This window comes from Cervus elaphus, chromosome 5 (assembly GCF_910594005.1).
Source record: "Cervus elaphus chromosome 5, mCerEla1.1, whole genome shotgun sequence".
Taxonomy (NCBI): Eukaryota; Metazoa; Chordata; class Mammalia; order Artiodactyla; family Cervidae; genus Cervus; species Cervus elaphus.
The window spans coordinates 31,707,151-31,726,537 of record NC_057819.1 but is presented as its reverse complement, the minus strand read 5'-3'; the positions used below and the strand labels follow the sequence as shown (position 1 = coordinate 31,726,537).

The following is a 19,387-nucleotide window of genomic DNA, read 5'->3' as shown; positions in this document are numbered from 1 at the left end:
ACATCTGTTCTGTAAAGACTTGAGAGTAGCGGGCTGTTTTTTTCGTTTGTTTGTTTTTTTTAAAAAAAAAAAAGCCTTTCTAAACTAATGAAGATGAGAGATTAAGAGAAGGAGCAAAGCCTGCAAGATGTAGAAGTCTGACTGATAGATGAATACCTGATACACAACATCCCACATACACTCGGGTTCCTGTAAAAGTGGGGGAGAGCTGCCGGGAATCCCGCCGGCTGGGTTCCCTTGGTGAGTGTTGGTTGGGAGTCTAGTTACAGTATCCGGCGGGTCACGGGTTATGGCTCTCAGGGACTCCCGCCAGGGCTTGCTTCCCCTTGTTCAGAGGTTATTCAGCTTCTGCTACTGTAATAATGAAAGGATGAGGCTGAGCCGTGGCCTGACTCACAAAGGAGTCACAAGAGACCCAGGAGTCGTGGCCACCTCATCCTCCCCAGTCCATCTGGCCGAGCAGAGCTTGCTGGAGGCAATGGAGTGGGGGGGAACCCTTCATCTGCCACCCAGCACCTGGCCTGGGGGACCCAGAGCCAAAGTGATTTGCCTTCTGCCTGGAGCACTCTCAAAACACTCCCCTACAGTGACTAAACAACAGGGCTTTACCCTGCTTGTCCTCAAAATAAGCCCTAGATCAAGTGTAAGTTAGTCATCTGGCAGCGTGGATGCTGCAGCCCCCATTCAGTTCCGAGGCTGACCTGACTCACCCCCGAGAGCTGGGGATCAGAGAAAAGATGAATGTTCTCTGAACCTAGGGCAACACGCCTCTGCCCAACACCACGTTACCACTGCATTCCTTCCACCGTTCACTCGTCCTCAGATTACATCCCCAAATCCCAACCATCAACTGGTGGAAATAAACTCTCTTAACGAGTCAGAGAAAACTCCTCGTGGCACATGAAGTCAGCGGAAAGGGCAGCGAAGCAGGGAGCTTGCGGTGGTGATGCCCAGGGCATCGCGAAGAGGCAGCCCGGGTCCGCAGCCTCCCCGTGAGGCTGGTCACCAGCACGGGGCCGTCAGCTGACCGGGGCGGGGTTGTGCCTGTGCCTGCACTCAACCTGTCCAGCAGCTCATTTCCCAAGCAGGAAGTTTTGCAGTGTTTCTCAGTGAAGAGCGTGATACAAACACTCCCCGCCTCAACCCACCCTGCCTTATACTCCCCTTTAGAAGCCTTTTACTAAAGCCTTCAGGAACTCTAACTACTCTAAGCATAGACCGCCATACGGTTGTGGTCAGCTCATCTCCGTGAAGCATGCGCTGGGGAAGAAGCACCCTGGTTTATGTACTTGTTTTCTCCGTAGGCATCTTCCACAAACAAGCGAAGGCTCTATCTTTTTTAATAGGTTCATCTGAATCATAGGCATATCAGAGATCTATATTCACTCCTTCTCTCCCTCCATCCTGGAGGTTCTAAAGTAGCCACAGTGGATCTCTTCTGAACCCAAATGTCAAGATGTGAAACTTCAAGCACCGTTGACTCTGAAGGGCTGTTTCAGTTCCTCTCCACGTGTGGGGCATGGTTTTTTTTTTTTTTAACTTTTAATTTTGAAGTGTACAGTCGACTAACAATTTTGTGATAGCTTCAGGTGGACCAGCAAGGGACTCAGCCATATATAAACACGTATCCATTCTCCCCGGAAGTCCCCTTCCATCCAGGCTGCCACATAACATTGAGGAGAGTTCCCTCTGCTATACGGTAGGTCCTTGTTGGTTACCCATTCGGGGGCACATTTTTTAAGGCAAGGCTGTATCAAATTTTCTCGTGCCATCAGAGAAACAGCAATTTATAAGATTTACAAGATAAGCTAGGCAATTTATAAGATAAGCTAGGCACGTCCTCCCAGATTCTGCATATAAACAGCCCTATGGATGGATTTAATTTGCTGGGAAAGTTTAAAAAGTCAAGTTATTAGCATCTTTGAGAGAGCAGATTGGAAGCAATTGCAGTTGAAGCCCCACATCGCAGTTCACAGTTCCTAGATTTGAGCTAAGTTTCAGCAAGGAATGTTTTATTGGCAAACCACTTAAGATGCCTCCTCAAACTCTACAGGTTTCTGCTGACTCTGGAATTTTGTGAAATATATTGAAAACCCAATATATTGAAAACATTCTAGAGGTTAAACAGAGTAGAAGCGAAGGTCGAGGTGGGACGACTTCCATCCTGAAATCTCTCATTCCACAGGAACCACAGTGGGAAGATCCAGGGCTTCTTTCTGCCCTGCACTGTGCCAGGTTCACACGGCGCCACTGTGGGGTACCTGGAGCCTTCCCACTGCACTTATGGAATCTATCTCTTCACCTCTGACTACGTGGAAAATCATGAGCAATGAAAAAGGAAGAAAGAAAGCTACCTATCAGTGTGCCAGGACAACCACTCGAAACTGTTGATCTAAGATACCCAAGAGCAGAGCGGGCACTGGGAGTCACACCTGGCTGGCTGCCACCTGACCTGGCCACACAGGTACCTCGTGAGCAGCTGGAGCCAGATCCTTGGGGCACAAGCTCCTATCAATAATTCACTCCACCCGAGACCAGCCCGCTCCTAGAGAAATTCAGGAAAAAAGGCACCATCCTGCAAACAACGGCCACCTTCTCAAGACTGTAAAAGGGGAAGAGAAAGTGGAAATAGGACCAAGACAATTGGTGTGACCAGAGATGAATTCCAACTAAATGACACACATCATCACTGTACAGAGGTCTAAAACCATCTCGGCATCTAAGAAGCAAATCTAAAGGAAGTTAAAATAAGGAAAGGAGACAATGCACGTGAAAAGGTTTCGTTCAGTTTAATGCGTCATTTGCAAATTCACCGAGGGAGAAGCAGAAGCTCAGACGGAAAACTGAGGAAGTCTAGCAAGAACTGGTGACGCCCTGAGGGTCTTCTCCTGTGGGCGCCACCCCCGGTGCTCCTCCTACCTACTCAGGCAATCGAGAATTGTCTGAGTAACAAAAATAGGGATTCAGAATGTCCCGAAGCGACCCTGTAGAATCTTGGAGGAGGAGAGAATTTCAAAAGCAATCCGAACTAGCTATGTATCTGAACAGTTGAGAATGAGATGCAGAAAAAGCAGGGGGCCAGCCAGGGTTAACACAGCCTCGGGGCAGCAGAGCTGGGATCAGGATTGGATTTGGATCCACACCCAAGATGACCAAGTGCGGATCCACCAGGCTCTGCTGTCACTCAGCCATCCTTTCCACACAGGAAACACCACAGATGGTGTAAGAGTGAGATTCTTATCGCAATAGTCACATCTCTATACTGAGTGGACAGCACGGGGTTTCCAACTATGGACACTTATCCTGCAGTGAACTCTGTACCGTTTTATTGTTTCCATTGAAGAAATACCATGATTTCTACATGACAGAAATCACACCCTGATTATTAGTCAACAACCAAGAACTATATTTATGAGGTAAACAGTTGATAAGCCATGTTAATGCTGAGAAAAATTCTATAAGGAAAAAAGTAACAACACTCAAGTGGATTTAGAAACTTACTTTTTTTTTTTTTTTTTAGAAACTTACTTTTATACTAATCATGAGAATCGGAGCTTACTTTTTTCTGGCCATGCTGAATATTTTGGAATGAAATGCAATTTCCAAAGTATTTTTCTGTTTCACTGATATGCACTAAAATTCCTTAATGTTTCCACTAAGAGTTATCACTAACAAAATTAGTGAATTCTTCCAAAATGAATGAAACAATAAGTAGCAATTAAACAGCAAGTATAACACATATTCCTTTGATGGGCTGCATTACAAACGCTGGTTCATCCTAACATCTTTCTTCCCATGGGAAGGATTTTCCAGAAGGGGAAGCCTGGACTATCCCTCACCACCCCACCTCCAGCCAGAAACGCCCAGCCCTCTGCCCACCAGCCAGACTGAGAAGTGGGGCATCCCGGCCCTGTCTTGTCCGTGTGCTGGTCCTTTGGGGCTGTGGCTCCTTTGCCCAGTGAGCCCTGAGATTGCACTGTTCAGGCTTCCCCCGGGACAGGCGGCGCCCACTGCGTCCTGGTGCCTCCACCAGGAGAAATGGGAGGCTCAGGAGCACATGGGCAGCAGGACCCAACGGCTGCTAGAAGACACCCATCCTGCACCTCTTCTGTAAAGGACAGGGCTTGTCTGCACACCCACCAACCACCTGTGCCTGTCTGCAAACCCAAGTTTCAGATCACCATGATTTACCTCCCCGGCGCCCAGTGAGAATTTCTCTGAGACTCTGAGACAGAACAGAAATTTCAAACCTGTTGCTGAGTTCCGGGGCATCAGGGCTGCTGCCCACTCTCGCATGCTTCTGTGTCCTCGTGCAGAAAAGCGTTCTGTGCGGCCGCCCATCACTTACACCCCGGGCTGCGTCTCGCCAGCCCCCCGGCTGGGCTGTGGTCCTGGCCGAGCAGCCACACATCTCCCGGCGGGTCAGCCCTCTTCCAGGTGGTTCTGACTGTCCTCATGGACTTGGAAGGTCCTATGGCTGGAGGGGTTTCCGCAGTGATCGGCTGTCCCTATGATACCCGCACACTCCTTGTACAGAGGAGGTAGGTTACACAAGCTTCTTGGCAGCAACCCCTCTAATTTCCGCTTTCAGAAGTTTTTTTTTTTTTTAAAAAGGAACATTCACTTGTTATGTAAACGAAGCCCCTCGATTTAGGAAGTCAGATACATGCCTTACTCTGTAAAGCAGGCTCTCAGCAAAGCCATTAGAATCCAACAAGTCCAAGCCCCACTTCCTACTTTTGTTCCTGGGTTTGCGCTCTGGTTACAAAAGACAAGACTCTCAACAGGCTGAGTGGCTCGGACTGACTCACGCCGTAGTGGCCCGGCCGGAGATTATGAAGTAGCCAATTAATTGATCACAAGATCTCCGCACACGACTCACATGGCTATGGGTGAAACCCGGTGACTCGCCTGCAGCTGCAAGGTTGTCCTGACATTGGCCACCACCCTCTTAATGGCTCTCCCGTGAGCAAGTGTCAGCTGACAGCTCTTACTCTGCAACCTTGAAAATCCTGCCCAGAGCAAGCGAGAGACGGCGGCCCTCAGCAACCCCCCTGCAGGGCTTCACGCACAGGGGCACACGTGGAGTGAGGGAAGGGATACATCCTGGCTTTAATACCAATGTCGAATTTAATTTATTTATGAAAGAAAAATAGTAATAACCGAGAAGCCATAAACCCCCAAAGCTCTTGCACTGGATTCTTAATTCCTAAGCACATCCAAACTGAGACAGCCCTAAACCAGCAGAATCCAAGAACAAAGGCAGTTCACTTTCTACTTATGACATGAATGTACTTCACTTGTAAAATGAGAATAATACTATGGTATTATATATCAATATGATATAGCTATGATATATGTTAATATACCACCTACTTCAACATTTCATGATACATATTTTATATTTTCAGGTTATATTTTATGTGATATATCTTACATGATATATACTTTACTTATATATTATGCATTTTATGACATATATTGATATAGTACATTATTCCTATCATTTTTATGAAACATTTTATACTTTTGTTATATTTTATGATACATACTTATATAAGTATGCATAAAATGCATTGATAAATGACACATTTCCATATTTTACATTTTTTATGTCTTATGATATTATGTGCTATTTTATGTGATACACATTTATATTTTATATGATATACATTGATATATCATACATATCAGCATTTTTCCATAGTACTGTGAATTTATGGGTAAGATTTTTCTTTCAGAAGAAATAAAAAGCATCGGTCGCTAAAACTGGACTGTCCCAATTCACTTTCCTCTTGTCCTCCTGAAGTCAGGGTGAAGAAAATACTAAAAGTTCCAAAATCTGATGAACCCTTGGCTGGGTCTTTAGTTTGATGAAATAAAATTCATACTTCATGGTGAGACAAGAAAAACTTAAAAATGCTCCTCTGCCTGTGTGGGCCTCCCCGCTCACCTTCAGTGCCTGGTGAGTCTGCACCGACCAGACCTCCTCAGGAGACGACATTCCTTCCTAATCCCGGGAGGGGTCTGGAGGACCCTCAACTAACTCTGAAAGTGTGGATCTGGGTTGTGCAAACTAGCAACACATCATCTGACATTCAACATTTGTCTCAAAAACCCATCTAACTGTGACTTGACCACTGACAGGATGATGATGCTAGAGCTTTCTGAAAGACCATATCCCAGGTTATAATCCTCAGGTTGGCTCGAATAAAATTTTCCATTTCTTTCTTAGATCAACTATTGATTAATTTTTCATCGACAGGCTTCAGAGGGCTTTAAATGTCTCCACACATGGCAGCCACGTGTATTCCACCCTGCGATGTGACAAGGTCTAACACTGCATGGCAGAGGCCTCAGTTACCTAAAGACTTCACTGTGTATGTGACCTTAAAGTTCCTTTGGGACAAACCCACAGAAGATGTTAACCATGCCCTCCTCTGAGAGAGAGAGATTGTAATGCATCTACAATGGCAACCACCTCCTCTGTGACGCAGGCTCAAATGCCAAGACAGGGCCAGGTTAGGAGAAAGTAAACCCACTTCTCCAGGAAGGCAAACACATTCTGAGCTCAAGGCTTAAGTTCATGGCCTCAGTGAGATCAGGGGTTCTCTGTCTTTCTTCTCAACTGTCTGGAAAATCGCTTTCACTTCCTCACAAGAGGACCAGAGAGCACCCTTGTAGCACCAACCTGTCCCAGTGAGCAGAGGCAGAAGGAAGCCCCATTTACCACCACGCCCATCTGAGACGTGGGCAAGGCACTAGGTCAACGCCTTCAGCTCACCTGGGGCTTGGCTCGCCTTGTCTAGAATCACAGTGGATACGAAAGCATCATCCTATGTGGGTGGGGTGGAGCCTTGAAAATGCCCAAGTAACTAGATTTTATAAAATCTGTAGAGCAAACACTGCAGTGAACACAACCCACTTTTTATGTATTAAAAAACACATTTCACTTTTAAAACTTCAGTCTCTGAAAGATATTTATCTGGGCCCTGAGGAAAGGACACAAACCCTTTGTAACTATGTATTCTATATATACACCTTCGCAGCAGATAGCTGCAAAGCTGCTCAATCATTCCAGCATTTTACATCTTCCCAAGGCTTCAAACACTGTTAAAACAATGTGTATGTATCCCCAATCCAAAGGATGATGCGAACATTTTTAAACAACAAGAATAATAAGAGAAGAAAATGACAACATGGTTATGAAGGATGAAACAAGGAGGAACTGCATTAGGAAAGAATTCCCTCCAACAGAAACTCTAACCTCTCACTCAGCCTGTAACTAACATGTAAGGATGAGGGAGGGTGAGGAGGGACCAAGATGGGCCCTTGTAGTATTTCTATCAAGACTTGAGCTGTGTCTTCAATAGTCACTGCATCTCCCTGAATTTGGTCAGCACAGCTTTTAGCCTCCACTTCCCTGGCAGGGTGGTGCTCACACGTCACAGGCTCACAAACACCCAGGGCTGGGCCAAATAACCCCCCACCCCATTTCTGATTCAGCGGTTCCGGTTCTGGGCTAAAAACTGGGAATGTGATTCTCACAAGTTCTCAGGACACAGTCACTCCTGGCCTGGGAACCACCTGCTGGAGGACCACTCCCCCAACAAGAATCCCAGCCTCCCCATGAAGATGTTCTGGGCCTGAATTCTGCATGATTTTCTAAAAACACCCTTTTAACACTAACACACAAATTTTTTCTAATAGAGCAGTGTACGCATCTCACGATCCTAATCAGAAATTCTGAAGATAAAAAACTGGGTCTGGACGTTCACTTTGTGCAGATCTTACATATGACCTTTTCATTGTCTTAATATCACTGAATATTTACATTAAAACTAGGACATGAGGGACTCCCCCTGCTGGTCCAGCGGCTAAGACTCCACGCTCCCAGTACTGAGTTATCTCAATTGATTGTTCACTTCACTTACATTAAAACTAGGACATGAGGGACTCCCCCTGCTGGTTCAGTGGCTAAGATTCCACACTTCCAGTGCAGGGGGCCCAGGTTCAATCCCTGGTCAGGGAACTGGGTGCCCACATGCTACAACTAAGAGTTTACTTGCTGCAACCAAAGGTAGAAAAATTCCCGTGTGCCACAACAAAGACCTGGAACAGCCAAATAAATACGTAAATAAATATTACCCAACCCCCCCCCCAAAAAAAACCTAGGACATGAATCCAGCTACAACAAGCCATTGGCCTCTTTCAGCGTGGTACAGGTATTATGACCAGAGGGTACTTCTGCTCAAACTCCAAACACCCTCTTTTTCCCTCTCTCATCTACTACAGCACAGGTCTTAGAAGTTTTAACATCTTGTGTTCATGCCAATCAACATGACTCATGGCATTTTAACATTTTATGTTTTCTCTCTGTTCCCCCCTAATTCCACAGTTTAAAACCATATCGTATGTAATAAAGCAGGAATATACATCAGAACCACCACCACTGTACTTAAAAGGAATGCCTGTCTATGGCTCTCAAGTCCCTTACATTTACACGGGAGCTTTAACATTTTTTCAGTAAATGGAAAAACAAGTAATATGACATCGTCACATCCATTCTTCAAGCCATGGATGGAGTGGGTGAGAGAGGCAGCATCCTGTTCGCCACCTCAGCCCCACCTCCCTTGACCTCTGTCTTCTCTTTCCTGAAATGGCAGCATCCTCTGCTATGGGCTCCCCCATGGCCATCTGTCAACATGCTGGCTGAGTGCCAAAGAATTGAGGCTTTTGACCTGTGGTGCTAGGGAAGACTCTTGAGAGACCCTTAGACAGCAAGGATATCAAACCAGTCAATCCCACACGAAATCAACTCTGAACATTTACTGGAAGGACTGATGATGAAGTTGAAGCTCTAACACTTTGGCCACCCGATGCAAAGAGCTGACTCACTGGAAAAGACCCTGATGCTGGAAGATTGAGGGCAGAAGGAAAAAGGGGTGACAGAGAACGAGATGGCTGGATGGTATCATTGACCAATGGACATGAGTGAGCAAACTCTGAGAGATGGTGAAGGACAGGGAAGCCTGGTGTGAGGCAGTCCATGGGGTCGTAAAGAGTCAGAAATAACTCAGGGACCGAACACCAGCACACACTGGATAAGACATCCTGCTCGTCAGCTGTAAGTACTACACAAGAGACCACTTATCATGGGCTCTTCTAGCAGTCAAGCTCTCCATCTGCCCACATGGTCTAGCTGTGCTCACATGCTGGGAGAAGGATCCAAGGTCACCAGCTGGCTCCCGCGGCCCTCCTGAAGCTCCACCTGCTAGAAAGAAGTGGGGAGTGGAGTGCGGGCGTGAACTCACCGATGTGTGTGAAGAAGGGAGGCCCCTGGTGCAAGTCTGTAAGCTGTACCCACTTCCACCCTCACAGCCCAGGACTGAGCCATCCAGGAGAAGAGCAGAAGAGCCATGTGGACCATGCGAGGCAGGTACCTGGTACTCCAGACCCCTACTGAAGCCCTTCTGCCCAGGGCCAGGACCTCCTGTCCTCCCAGCACGATGCTCCAGGGCCACCGCTGACCCACAGGACGTGGCGGCTAAGGACAGATCCACACCCATCCCTGACTCAGAGTTGGGAGAATGAAGGTCAGGAAGTTTCCAGGTGGGTATTCGTGCGTTTCTGCATCCCTAAACAGCATGCCCGTCAGGTAACAAAAAACAGTGATCACTGTGTGTAACAAAAAATCAACTCAAACCACAGCTGAGAGATGGGTTCGGAGAGAGAAAAAGTGAAGGTCTACTGCAGCTCCCCCAGAAGCCCAGTCTCATGACTCTTATTTAGTGGATCTCCCTCTGCCTCTTCATGCTACCCTGATGTAAAGAAAGTAAGAATCAATGGAGAAGAGGAGGCTGGGTTCCGGATCCACAGCACAGAGCCCCCCCTCCTCCCAGTGGGGTAACTCCTTCCCTCCCTGATGTCCCTCCCTGATTCCACACCTAGGAATGACCGAGGGCAAGCCTTCCTACCAGAGCTTCTCGAAGAGCGGTGCCCAAGCAGGAGACACCAGAAAAGTTACAGGATGCTGGTAAACTCTGTTTCCTGATCCAGGCACTGCTAATGTGAACATGCAGATGGCAGACCATGTACACTTTTCTGTCTGTACATTCTCATTCAACATGGAGTTGTTTAAAAAGGCCTCCAACAGGTACATGAAAAGATGCTCCATATTGCTAATTATTGAGAAATGGAAATAAACATTATAATGAGGTATCACCTCACATTGGTCAGAATGACCATCATAAAAAGTCTACAAATAACAAATGCTGGAGAGGGTGTGGAGAAAAAGGAAACCTCCTACACTGTTAGTGGGAATGAAAAACTGCTACAGCCACTATGGAGAAGAGTATGGAGGATCCTGAGAAAACTAAAAATAGAACCACCATGTGATCCACCAATCCCACTCCTGGGCATATATCTAAAAGACAACTCTAATTTGAAAAGATGCGTGCCCCCCAATATATATAACAGCACTATTCACAACAGCTGAGATATGGAAGCAACCTAAATGTCCATCAACAGATGAATGGATGAAGAAGATACGGTACATATGTACAATGGAATACTACTCAACCATAAAAAGAATGAAATAATGTCAACTGCAGCAACATGGATGGACCTAGAGATTATCATACTAAATGAAGTGAGTCAGAGAATGACAAATATTGTATGACATCACGTATGTGTAGAATCTAAAATATGACAAAAATGAACTCATCTGTGAAACAGAAACGGACTAACAGATACAGAAAATACACTTATGGTTACCAAAGGGGAAAAGGGATGGGGGAGGGATAGATTAAGAGTCTGGGATTAATAGAAGCACACTACGATATATAAAATAGATAAATAACAAGAACCTTTCACATAGCACAGAGACCTATAGTCAATATTTTGCAATAATCTATAAAGGAAAAGAATCCGAAGATGAATATATACATGTGTATGAATGAATAACTGAATCACTTCGCTGTACCCCTGAAACCTTCACAACACAATAAATCACCTACACTTCATGAAATAAAAAAAAATTAATTAAAGAATCAAATTTGAAAAAAAGAAGGCCCCTGCTGGTCTAGAGGACATGGACTCAGGTAAGGGAGTGAGGTACTGTGCTTTCGGGAAACAGGCTCTGAAGACAGATGCAGGATGGAGACCATGTCCCTCAGCACTCAGCCGTTTGAGCCTACACACGTCCTTAGGACAGCGGTCAGCCCGCAGCCCCACCCTAACACCACAGAAGACCCCCGACAAGCTTGTGCTGGGGAAGGCCGGCAGGGCACAGACAGACGCTGGGACGGGGTGACTCGCTGGCTGATCAGTCTCACGACGCCACGTGCCAAGCAGCTCCAGCAGCATCCCGTCAGTCATGGAGCGGGCAGCACTGATCTCTCAGCAGACAGGAAGAGCGGCGTACAGACTGGCCGAGGGACCAGGCTCGCCGCAGGGAGCGCGTCCGGGCCGGGTTGGGACTTGAGGCATCCCCGCCAGTGACAGGTGAGCCACACCACTCACCCCACCTGAGGACCGACCGGGGATGACCAGGAGGTGCGGCAGCCAGGTGTCACTGGCTCATCAAGTCCAAGTCTCTCCTCCAGGATCAACCGGAGGCTACCGACAGGTACAGGTTCTCACTAACTCTGTCCTCAGTGGGGCTGGGGTTCGTTCCGGGCACCACGGTGGCCAGGCCTCTCGTGGGTAGATAATAGGATACAATACAAAATGGTGTATGCTCTTTGCTAAGTACTGTGCTTTTCAAAAACCAAAAGTAGAAAAAAGAACAAGAAAGAAACATCAGAATGTCTTTGCAGAGCAGGACTTAGCATGCTTTTCCTTTTAAAATTCTCTATTTTCCACTTTTCAACAATAGCTATGCACTATTTACAAACCATGGGTAAAGACTTGTTTTTAAATTCTTGCTGCCAAACCAGTAAAGATCACTTGACTTCTTTGTTCTATAACAATTCTGCAGGCTTTATGGTAAGGAAATTGTCAGAGTCCAAACAATTTCAGACAGCTGGAAGGAAAAGCAAAGTAGGCACCCTGTGTGTTTTAAACATAGACTGCTATGTTCCTCACAGTTTTTCCTTCAGTGACTGCTATCATTAATATCTACATAAACCAGCAAAAGTAGAGAGTTGCAGCTACAGACTCTGTTAAAACATCTAACTAAAAACAAAACCCCCCAACTTCCCTTTATTTGGAGACTCAGCTTGGTACCTAGGAGCAATACAACACGCGTAACAATGAGAATTTTTTTTAACAAAATCACTGACATTTTATTTGAGTTAGTCTTAAATTGATAGTTTAACTTGTTTCACAATACTGATAGTTTAGCTTGTTTCACAATATTAAGATGCCCCGAGGAACTAGATATATTTTTCCACTTAAGTTTTCCTCTACATTATTCAGTAATTCTTGGGTTTCTTTCTTCTCAAAATGCTAAACATTTTTTGGAATTATTCTAAAGCATCTTCTATTTCTGTTCCAAGTGCTGTTAGATTTCATTGTCCTCTCCTGTTCTTAAGAAAGTTCTTAAATAATCCTAACAATCTTTCAGTTCATTCTCATAAATAGACTGGGATTGGTATTTCCAATTGGATATATCTTCTGGAATATAATTATATTATATAGAATATCTCCTGCAAATGATTCAACTTTTTCCTGCCTTGTTTCCAATGTTCCTTGCTCCTCATTTCTTTTTATTTATTTTTAATTGGAGGATAATTCCTTTACAATGTTGTGGTTTCTGCCGTACAACAAGGTGAATCAGCTACAAGTATACATATATCCCCTCCCTCTTGAGTTTCCCTCCCTCCCACCCCCTACCACCCCAAGAGGATGACACTTTTTTAAAAAGAAGGTGCTATTCAAAGGCCATGTACCTAACCAAGTACAAGATGCTGACAACATAAAGATATGGAAAGGAGAGACAAGACCCCAGAAGACCCCTAAGGTAGTAAGTGAAAAGTCTTCTCTGAGGAGGAGGGTTATATCAAGGCTGGGGCTCTAACTGCTTCATAGCTCAGCTTTCACCAGAAGAGGTGGCCAGGCCACGCGCACTAATGCCAGGTCGAAAGTCCTCTGGGACAGCTCTCCACCCATGAGGAGGAGTACTGCTTGTCTTTTCATCCCTAAGAAATGCTTTCTTTCTTTCTGGAATCAGCTAGATGACCAGTAATTTAGATAAAAACTTTCATCAGTTTTTTTTTTTAAGATCCAATATCAGACCTCAATCTACAATCCTTTTCCCCTACTGACTTGTACAGCCCACACTGGAGTTTCTCTGAAATTAACACCCACCACATGCTATTCCTTTGAAAACTTCCAGAAGTTGGAAACATATTAGCGAAGCGAGATTACACAACTTGTAAAGTTTAACTCTGATTTCGGGCCAGGCTGTCACTGGCGTGTGGACCTGAGCGAAGTGCCGGCAGCCCAGGGTCGGGAAAGAGGTAAAGGCCTGAGCACCGGGCTTGGGGCACTGGCTCAGAATCGCTCCCCCCAAAGCATGTGACCAGGGCATACGGGCAGCTCAAGGAATTCCTGTCCAGCACGGCGGCTCAGTCCACCTATCTGACTGAAACCAGCTCTGCGGGACAAAGTTTCCAGGGCTCCCTCCCATCTCCCTGTCAAAACTGGTGCAATTCTTACCCAAATTGTGTAACTCATGAGAAACGAGTCTCAAAAAATACCTAGAAAGGACTTGCGTCTATGTTCCTCTCCCTTCCATCTGAACATAATGCTGAACTTTTCTGTTGACGCTTTGAAGCAGATGCTGGGTTGCTCAGAGTACAAGCCCTGAGTCTGCCAGGACTATTGCAACAGCTTTCTTACCGGCATCCCTCTCATTCTTGGCCGGTTACATATCCATTCAGTGCAAAATAAAGGTCATGAGAGTTATTCAAGGAAACCTACTAGAGGTTAGGCTAAGAGTTACCTTAGTGACTATGGGCTCCCAATGCAGGGGACTTGCATTTGATCCCTGGTCAGGGAACTAGATCTCACATGCCACAACTAAGAGTTCTCATGCCACAACCAAAAATCCCACATGCCACAGGAAGATTAAAGATCCCAGGGGCTGCCATTAAGACCCAGCACAGTCAAATAAAGAAATATATTTTTAAAAAGAGTTAACTTAGTGACGGAAGGTGACTCCCGCCGATTCTCTGGTTTGGCTGGCTGGAGGTGAAACAGCGATACTGTAACAGAGCTAAAGCGGAACACTTCTCACTTAACTGGATCACTGGCGAGTTACGGGCACAAGCCTCCTCAAGTGCTCTGAGAGTTCTACCAGCTGCCGACCAAGAGGGCTGCTTGGCAGTCGACAGAAGTCAATTATGAGGAGAGAGCTGGAGAAAGGCTGTCAGCTCTGACTCAGCAGCCTCTCATTCCTCTGAGTCAGCTCCTCATGACGAGCTGGGGACCAGGATCCAGGAGGCATGGCAGCCGGACGATCTCACGAGGTAAGGTCTGTAGGGCAGAGGGCTGGATTCAGCTACAGCCTCATTACTCTGGGCCGCATGACTCTGCGAGCTTGTCTCCTTAGCTGGAAATAATGGTGATTGCTGACACTCACTCTACTCCTAGGAAGGTGGCTAGGGATGCTCACTGTGAGCCTGCGAAAGTGAAACTGAAGTCACTCAGTCGTGTCCGACTCTTTGCGACCCCATGGACTGTAGCCTGCCAGGCTTCTCCATCCATGGGATTATCCAGGCAAGAATACTGGAGTGGGTTGCCATTTCCTTCTCCAGGAGATCTTCCAAACCCAAGGATTGAACCCTGGTCTCCTGCATTGTAGGCAGACACTTTACCATCTGAGCCAGCAGGGAAGTCCTGCAAAAGCCCGCCTGAAAAGGCATCCCACTCAGATGGATGTGTGGTGTCCTAGTTTCTACATGCCTGCCCAAGAGCACTCACTGTCCTGTCTGGGCAGCTAAGCTCATGGATGACTGCATTGTATTATTCAACATGAAGCAAAGATGAATAACTGTGGCCACAATGACATCTGGTAAATCACAGTTTTATCCAAGAAAATCAGTCGCCTTCCCAAACGGGGCCAATTCTCTGGAAGCTGCAGGCGATTAAGCCTTCCAAAGCAACTCACTGCAGAACCCCTTGGGAACGATAAACTCTAGAACAAATTAGTGTAACAGCTAGAAAATGAAATCTATGATTAATTAGCTTTCAAGGGAACATAAGCCATTCTTTCTTCCATGGATCAAGTCCTTTTCCACCTCCTAGGTCCCTCCAACCACACTGACCGCCCCTTCTGACAGAGTCAAATCCAGCAAGAGCTTTTAGGACCCAAACCAAGGACCATCTATCCTGTAAACACTCCCCATAAGGACCCTTTTCCCAAGGATACTTCAACAACCACACAGGAAGGCAGGACGGACTCAGTGACAATGCCCTGAAAGGGGCTGTCTCTTTCCGGCAGTTCAGAATTTCTCCCACAACCTTGCTGCGACCAACCCTCAGCTACACGGTGAACCACGCCCCTGCATCTCACATGGGTAACAGTCACGGGGCAGGACAATGGCCTCCAGCAGTGCACAGTCCCCATCAGGAACACACAGGCAAGTGGTGCTGACACAAGTAACCCTGGGTCTGCATTTTGTGATGAACAGTCTTCAGGTTGTAATGCTTTAGCTGTTGAGTCAGGTATCACTCTCTCCTCCTCCCATGCATCTGGACATCAACATTGGCTACGAACTTCTAAACCAGGGGAGGAACTCCTCGAGAATGTGAACAGCAACACTTTCGTTTCTTCTGTGTTTTACTTGTGGAGCTACACTCACACCCAGCAGAGAGAAGGTACCTGGTAAATGGTTCTGAAGTCGGAAATAACCTCTTTTCTGTCGTATTCACCGAGGCTACTTCACACACTGCTGTTCATAGAGGTTCTGAAAACAGTCACTTTCTCAGGGACAAGAAAACCTCACTATGGCTCAAAGTGGCACAGGGTCAGGTGTTCCTGTGAAAAATAATCACACATTTATGGGACTTCCCTGGTGGTTAAGAATCTGCCTTCCAGTTCAGGGGACACGGGTGGCATCCCTGGTTGGGGAACTAAGATCCCACATGCTGAGGAGCACCTAAGCCTGCGAGCCCCAACAACAGAGGCACCCACGTGCTGCAACAAGGACTCTGCAGGCCACAGCTGAAACCCAAAGCAGACAAATGATAAATAAATAAGTGGGTAAATAATTTTCAAAGATAAAAAATAAGTCCTTTTAAGAATAATTACACATTTAAAAATCTGACTAAACTTAAGTAATCCAAAGCACGAGACAACACTAACCTTTACATCCGTTCTTAAAGATCGTCAGTTACGGTGCATCCAGTACAACTGTCGTGAATCTTGACTGTAACAAAGAATTACTCAGGAATTTCCACAGAGAAAGCACACACTTCTTAGGGAGAAGTTTTCCCTCCCAGGCAGATTTTTCTGTACTCACGACTGTACTCCTTTTGTTTCCAACAGCTACACTCAGGTACAACTTCCACGGAATTAACAAACACAAGTGGACCCAAGAATCTGGTCTTTAGAAGTAGTACCACTGAACAGTGCTTTCAAATGATGTCCGAGAAATTCAAAGGGAGCAATGAAACACTGTCCTGTAGAAATTTACGGGAAGCCACGTATGTAATTTAAAATTTTCTAAGACTCATGTTTCAAAAAAGCACAAAAGGAACAGATGAACTGAATCCTAATAATCCACCCTGTCTTTGGACTCCACGGTGGATTTTACACTCAGCACGTCTCCATTCAGGCTGGCCCTGTGACCGGTGGTGTGCAAGCATCTGACCAGCAACTCCTCCAGCTCCAGCCCTGAGAAAAGGCAGGAAACCCAGTCTGAGACATGGGGCATTTCGAAGGCCAGGCTGGTGTGGGAACCTCTCAGACCATCAGAGGAAGCCACTCATCCCCACCCCTCGCAAGAGAACTGAGAGCAGCTGGTACCTCTGTACGAACCACACTGTGCCCGCCCCCAGCCTCCACCCAGACGGTCACAGGACGAGGGAACTGGGAACTGCAGGACCGTGGGTGCTGGGCGAGCGTGAAGGAAACTGGTAGTGTGAGCTCAGCCTGCTCTGCAGAAGATGGGGCACCTTGCGACCCAGTCCACACTCGCTCACCACCCTCCTCCTCTCCCCTCCCTGATCTAACCCATAAACCTGGCTTATTTTGCCTCCCCAGGTGCAAAGGGGGTGGGGCTTGTAAACCAGAACAGCACACCTGTCTATTTGGGGAGAACCGGTCACTCATCAGACACTTGCAGCAGTCTCTACACACCCGCGTCTACACCCAGACTTTCCAGTTTCCCCATCGAGTCTCAGAGCACGTGGAATCTCGGGGAACACGCACACAGCCACATGCCTGGGCACTGGTCTCGCCACCGCTGCCCAGCTGGGACTCTGCCTTCTCTGGTAGCCTTGCATCTGCCCTGCAGTTTCCTAGGAGCCTGTGCCTGTAGCCCTGTCCTTATAGCCACCCCGTCCCCCAGGCCTGCCCTTGGACGATGGCATCTTCCAGGGTCCCCCTGTACAAGCCCTATCTGGGCTTTACCATTTTATCCTTCAACCCCTGCAAAACCATGGCTCTGACCCCACCTCATCAGCTCAACTCATTCTAGAATCCGGGGCCCATTTTCCATCTCTTGGTGTGGGAGATCGGTCATTCACGGTGCCTGAGCTCTATACAGGCTCCACGAAGACGCAATCAGTTAATAATGAACGGTTGCTTTTAGGAGAAATACAGGGTTAGGTGCCTGCATGCCTCTGGCCACATTTCATCAACTGATTAGTACCGAACCTTATTTTAAGTGTGTTTCTGCTATTTAATATATACAGCTGCTTCGTTAACACTGAACCCACAGCCTACAGCACCAGAGCTCGCGCCTGCGCGCAGCTCACCTAACACACAGTCTCTCCGTCAGGCACATCACGGCCGTCCTGCCTGAGGACTTGAGACAGCGCCCGGGAACAATGCACGTGGGCCATCAGGAACAGCAACATCACCAATGAAAAGCACAAAACTGCGAAGGAAAACCCCACCTGAACTCTCCTGACTGCACACTCCATGTGTCCGCAGTAGGAGAGCAGGCGGGAAGGCAAGCACTGCTTCATCTGCCCTCAGCAGGGCACGTGCACACGGGCGGCTGCAGGGCTCTGCCATCCTGCCTGTGTCCCCAGACGACCAGAAACACATCCCGAGCCCTGACCTGAAGGCCATAAACGAGTTCTGGTGAGCAGGCGTACCTGCTCACATGGAATCCTAGGGCGACGAGGAGCGACTGTCCAGGTACCCGCTGTGGTCTCCATGGCCACCCCCTCTGCTCCCCACAAGCTCCAGGGGCAGCTCATGTCTCAGTCCTCCATGTGTCCCCGAGAATAGCCGGGTGCGGGGTGAATGCTTGTTAACCAGAGCCCAGCCCACACTCACCTGTGCCTCCTCTACTGGAAGGAAAAGACTGGAAGGCCCTGCTGTCTGGGTCTCGGTGTCTGCTGTCACCAGTTCAGGCCCCATCAAAGCCCCCCACCCACCCACACACAGCTTTCATCGCGGGCAGCGTTTCTGCGGAAGGCACCCAGAGAGAAGGGAGGTGACAGACATTGGCAGCCCGCACTCCACACAGCGTGGGGTGGGGGCATGTGGCACAGAGAGTGTGACAGTCACTACCGAGGTCATGTGCCAGGTGGGGCTGGGAGGCCTGGTGCCCCATGAACCCACGGGAGGCAGTGACCTTCCAAAAGCATTTCCTGCATCTGAATCGTCACGGGCTACAACTAGCAAAATTCCTCACATCGCAAACACACCAACGCAAGAGCTCCTTACAGGCTCTCAATGCAAAAGAAACATCTGAAGCCTGGGGTATCTGGGAGTCCTAAAAAGTAAAACGAGGTTAGCAAGAGGACTGGAAGCAATGCAGTCTGAGGGGCTGGGAAGAAACCGCGAAGTCCTGCAGAAAAGGCTACGTCCCAGTCCACTGCCTTGGCCCACCTAATGCTCATCCCCACCCCGTCCAACCCCAAGTCAGGTCTCCATAGTGAATGCATTCAGATCATGAGAACTCAGCTTTTACTTTTAGACAATCATTCGCAGATAAGATGGAAGGACAACAAAAATTTTAAAATTATGAGCTCAAGCATCAAAATGACTTATATATACTCAGTATCTAACTCTCCAAATGGAAATATAGAAAACCTAAAAAAGTGCTAAAAAGAAAAAACCACTTGAAAAATGAAGGAACCTACTAAGCTTAGAGACCTTGGGTCATGTAAGGGTTGTTTATTGGGTGCTTCTGTGAGGCCCCAGCCTCTGCTCTCTGGCACAATGTGAATTCCTGTTACACCTGTTACAACAGAACCTGCG

The 19,387-nt window shown here is 47.2% G+C and overlaps 1 protein-coding gene across 8 annotated transcripts in view; it reads right to left on the bottom strand.

The window, feature by feature from the left end:
• FNIP2 (folliculin interacting protein 2) overlaps positions 1-19,387 on the bottom strand; it is a 123,912-nt gene that overhangs the window by 82,622 nt on the left and 21,903 nt on the right. For 2 of the 8 annotated variants that reach the window (XM_043902303.1, XM_043902306.1), the window contains exon 1: positions 4,251-5,050. The exons of 5 other annotated variants lie outside the window; for them this stretch is intronic. In XM_043902303.1, coding sequence (XP_043758238.1) covers positions 4,251-4,411 — 161 coding nt within the window. In that variant the 5' untranslated portion in view covers positions 4,412-5,050. Of the gene's footprint in view, positions 1-4,250; positions 5,051-19,387 lie in introns of those variants that run through there. One more of the 8 variants, XM_043902300.1, reaches the window with a different exon arrangement.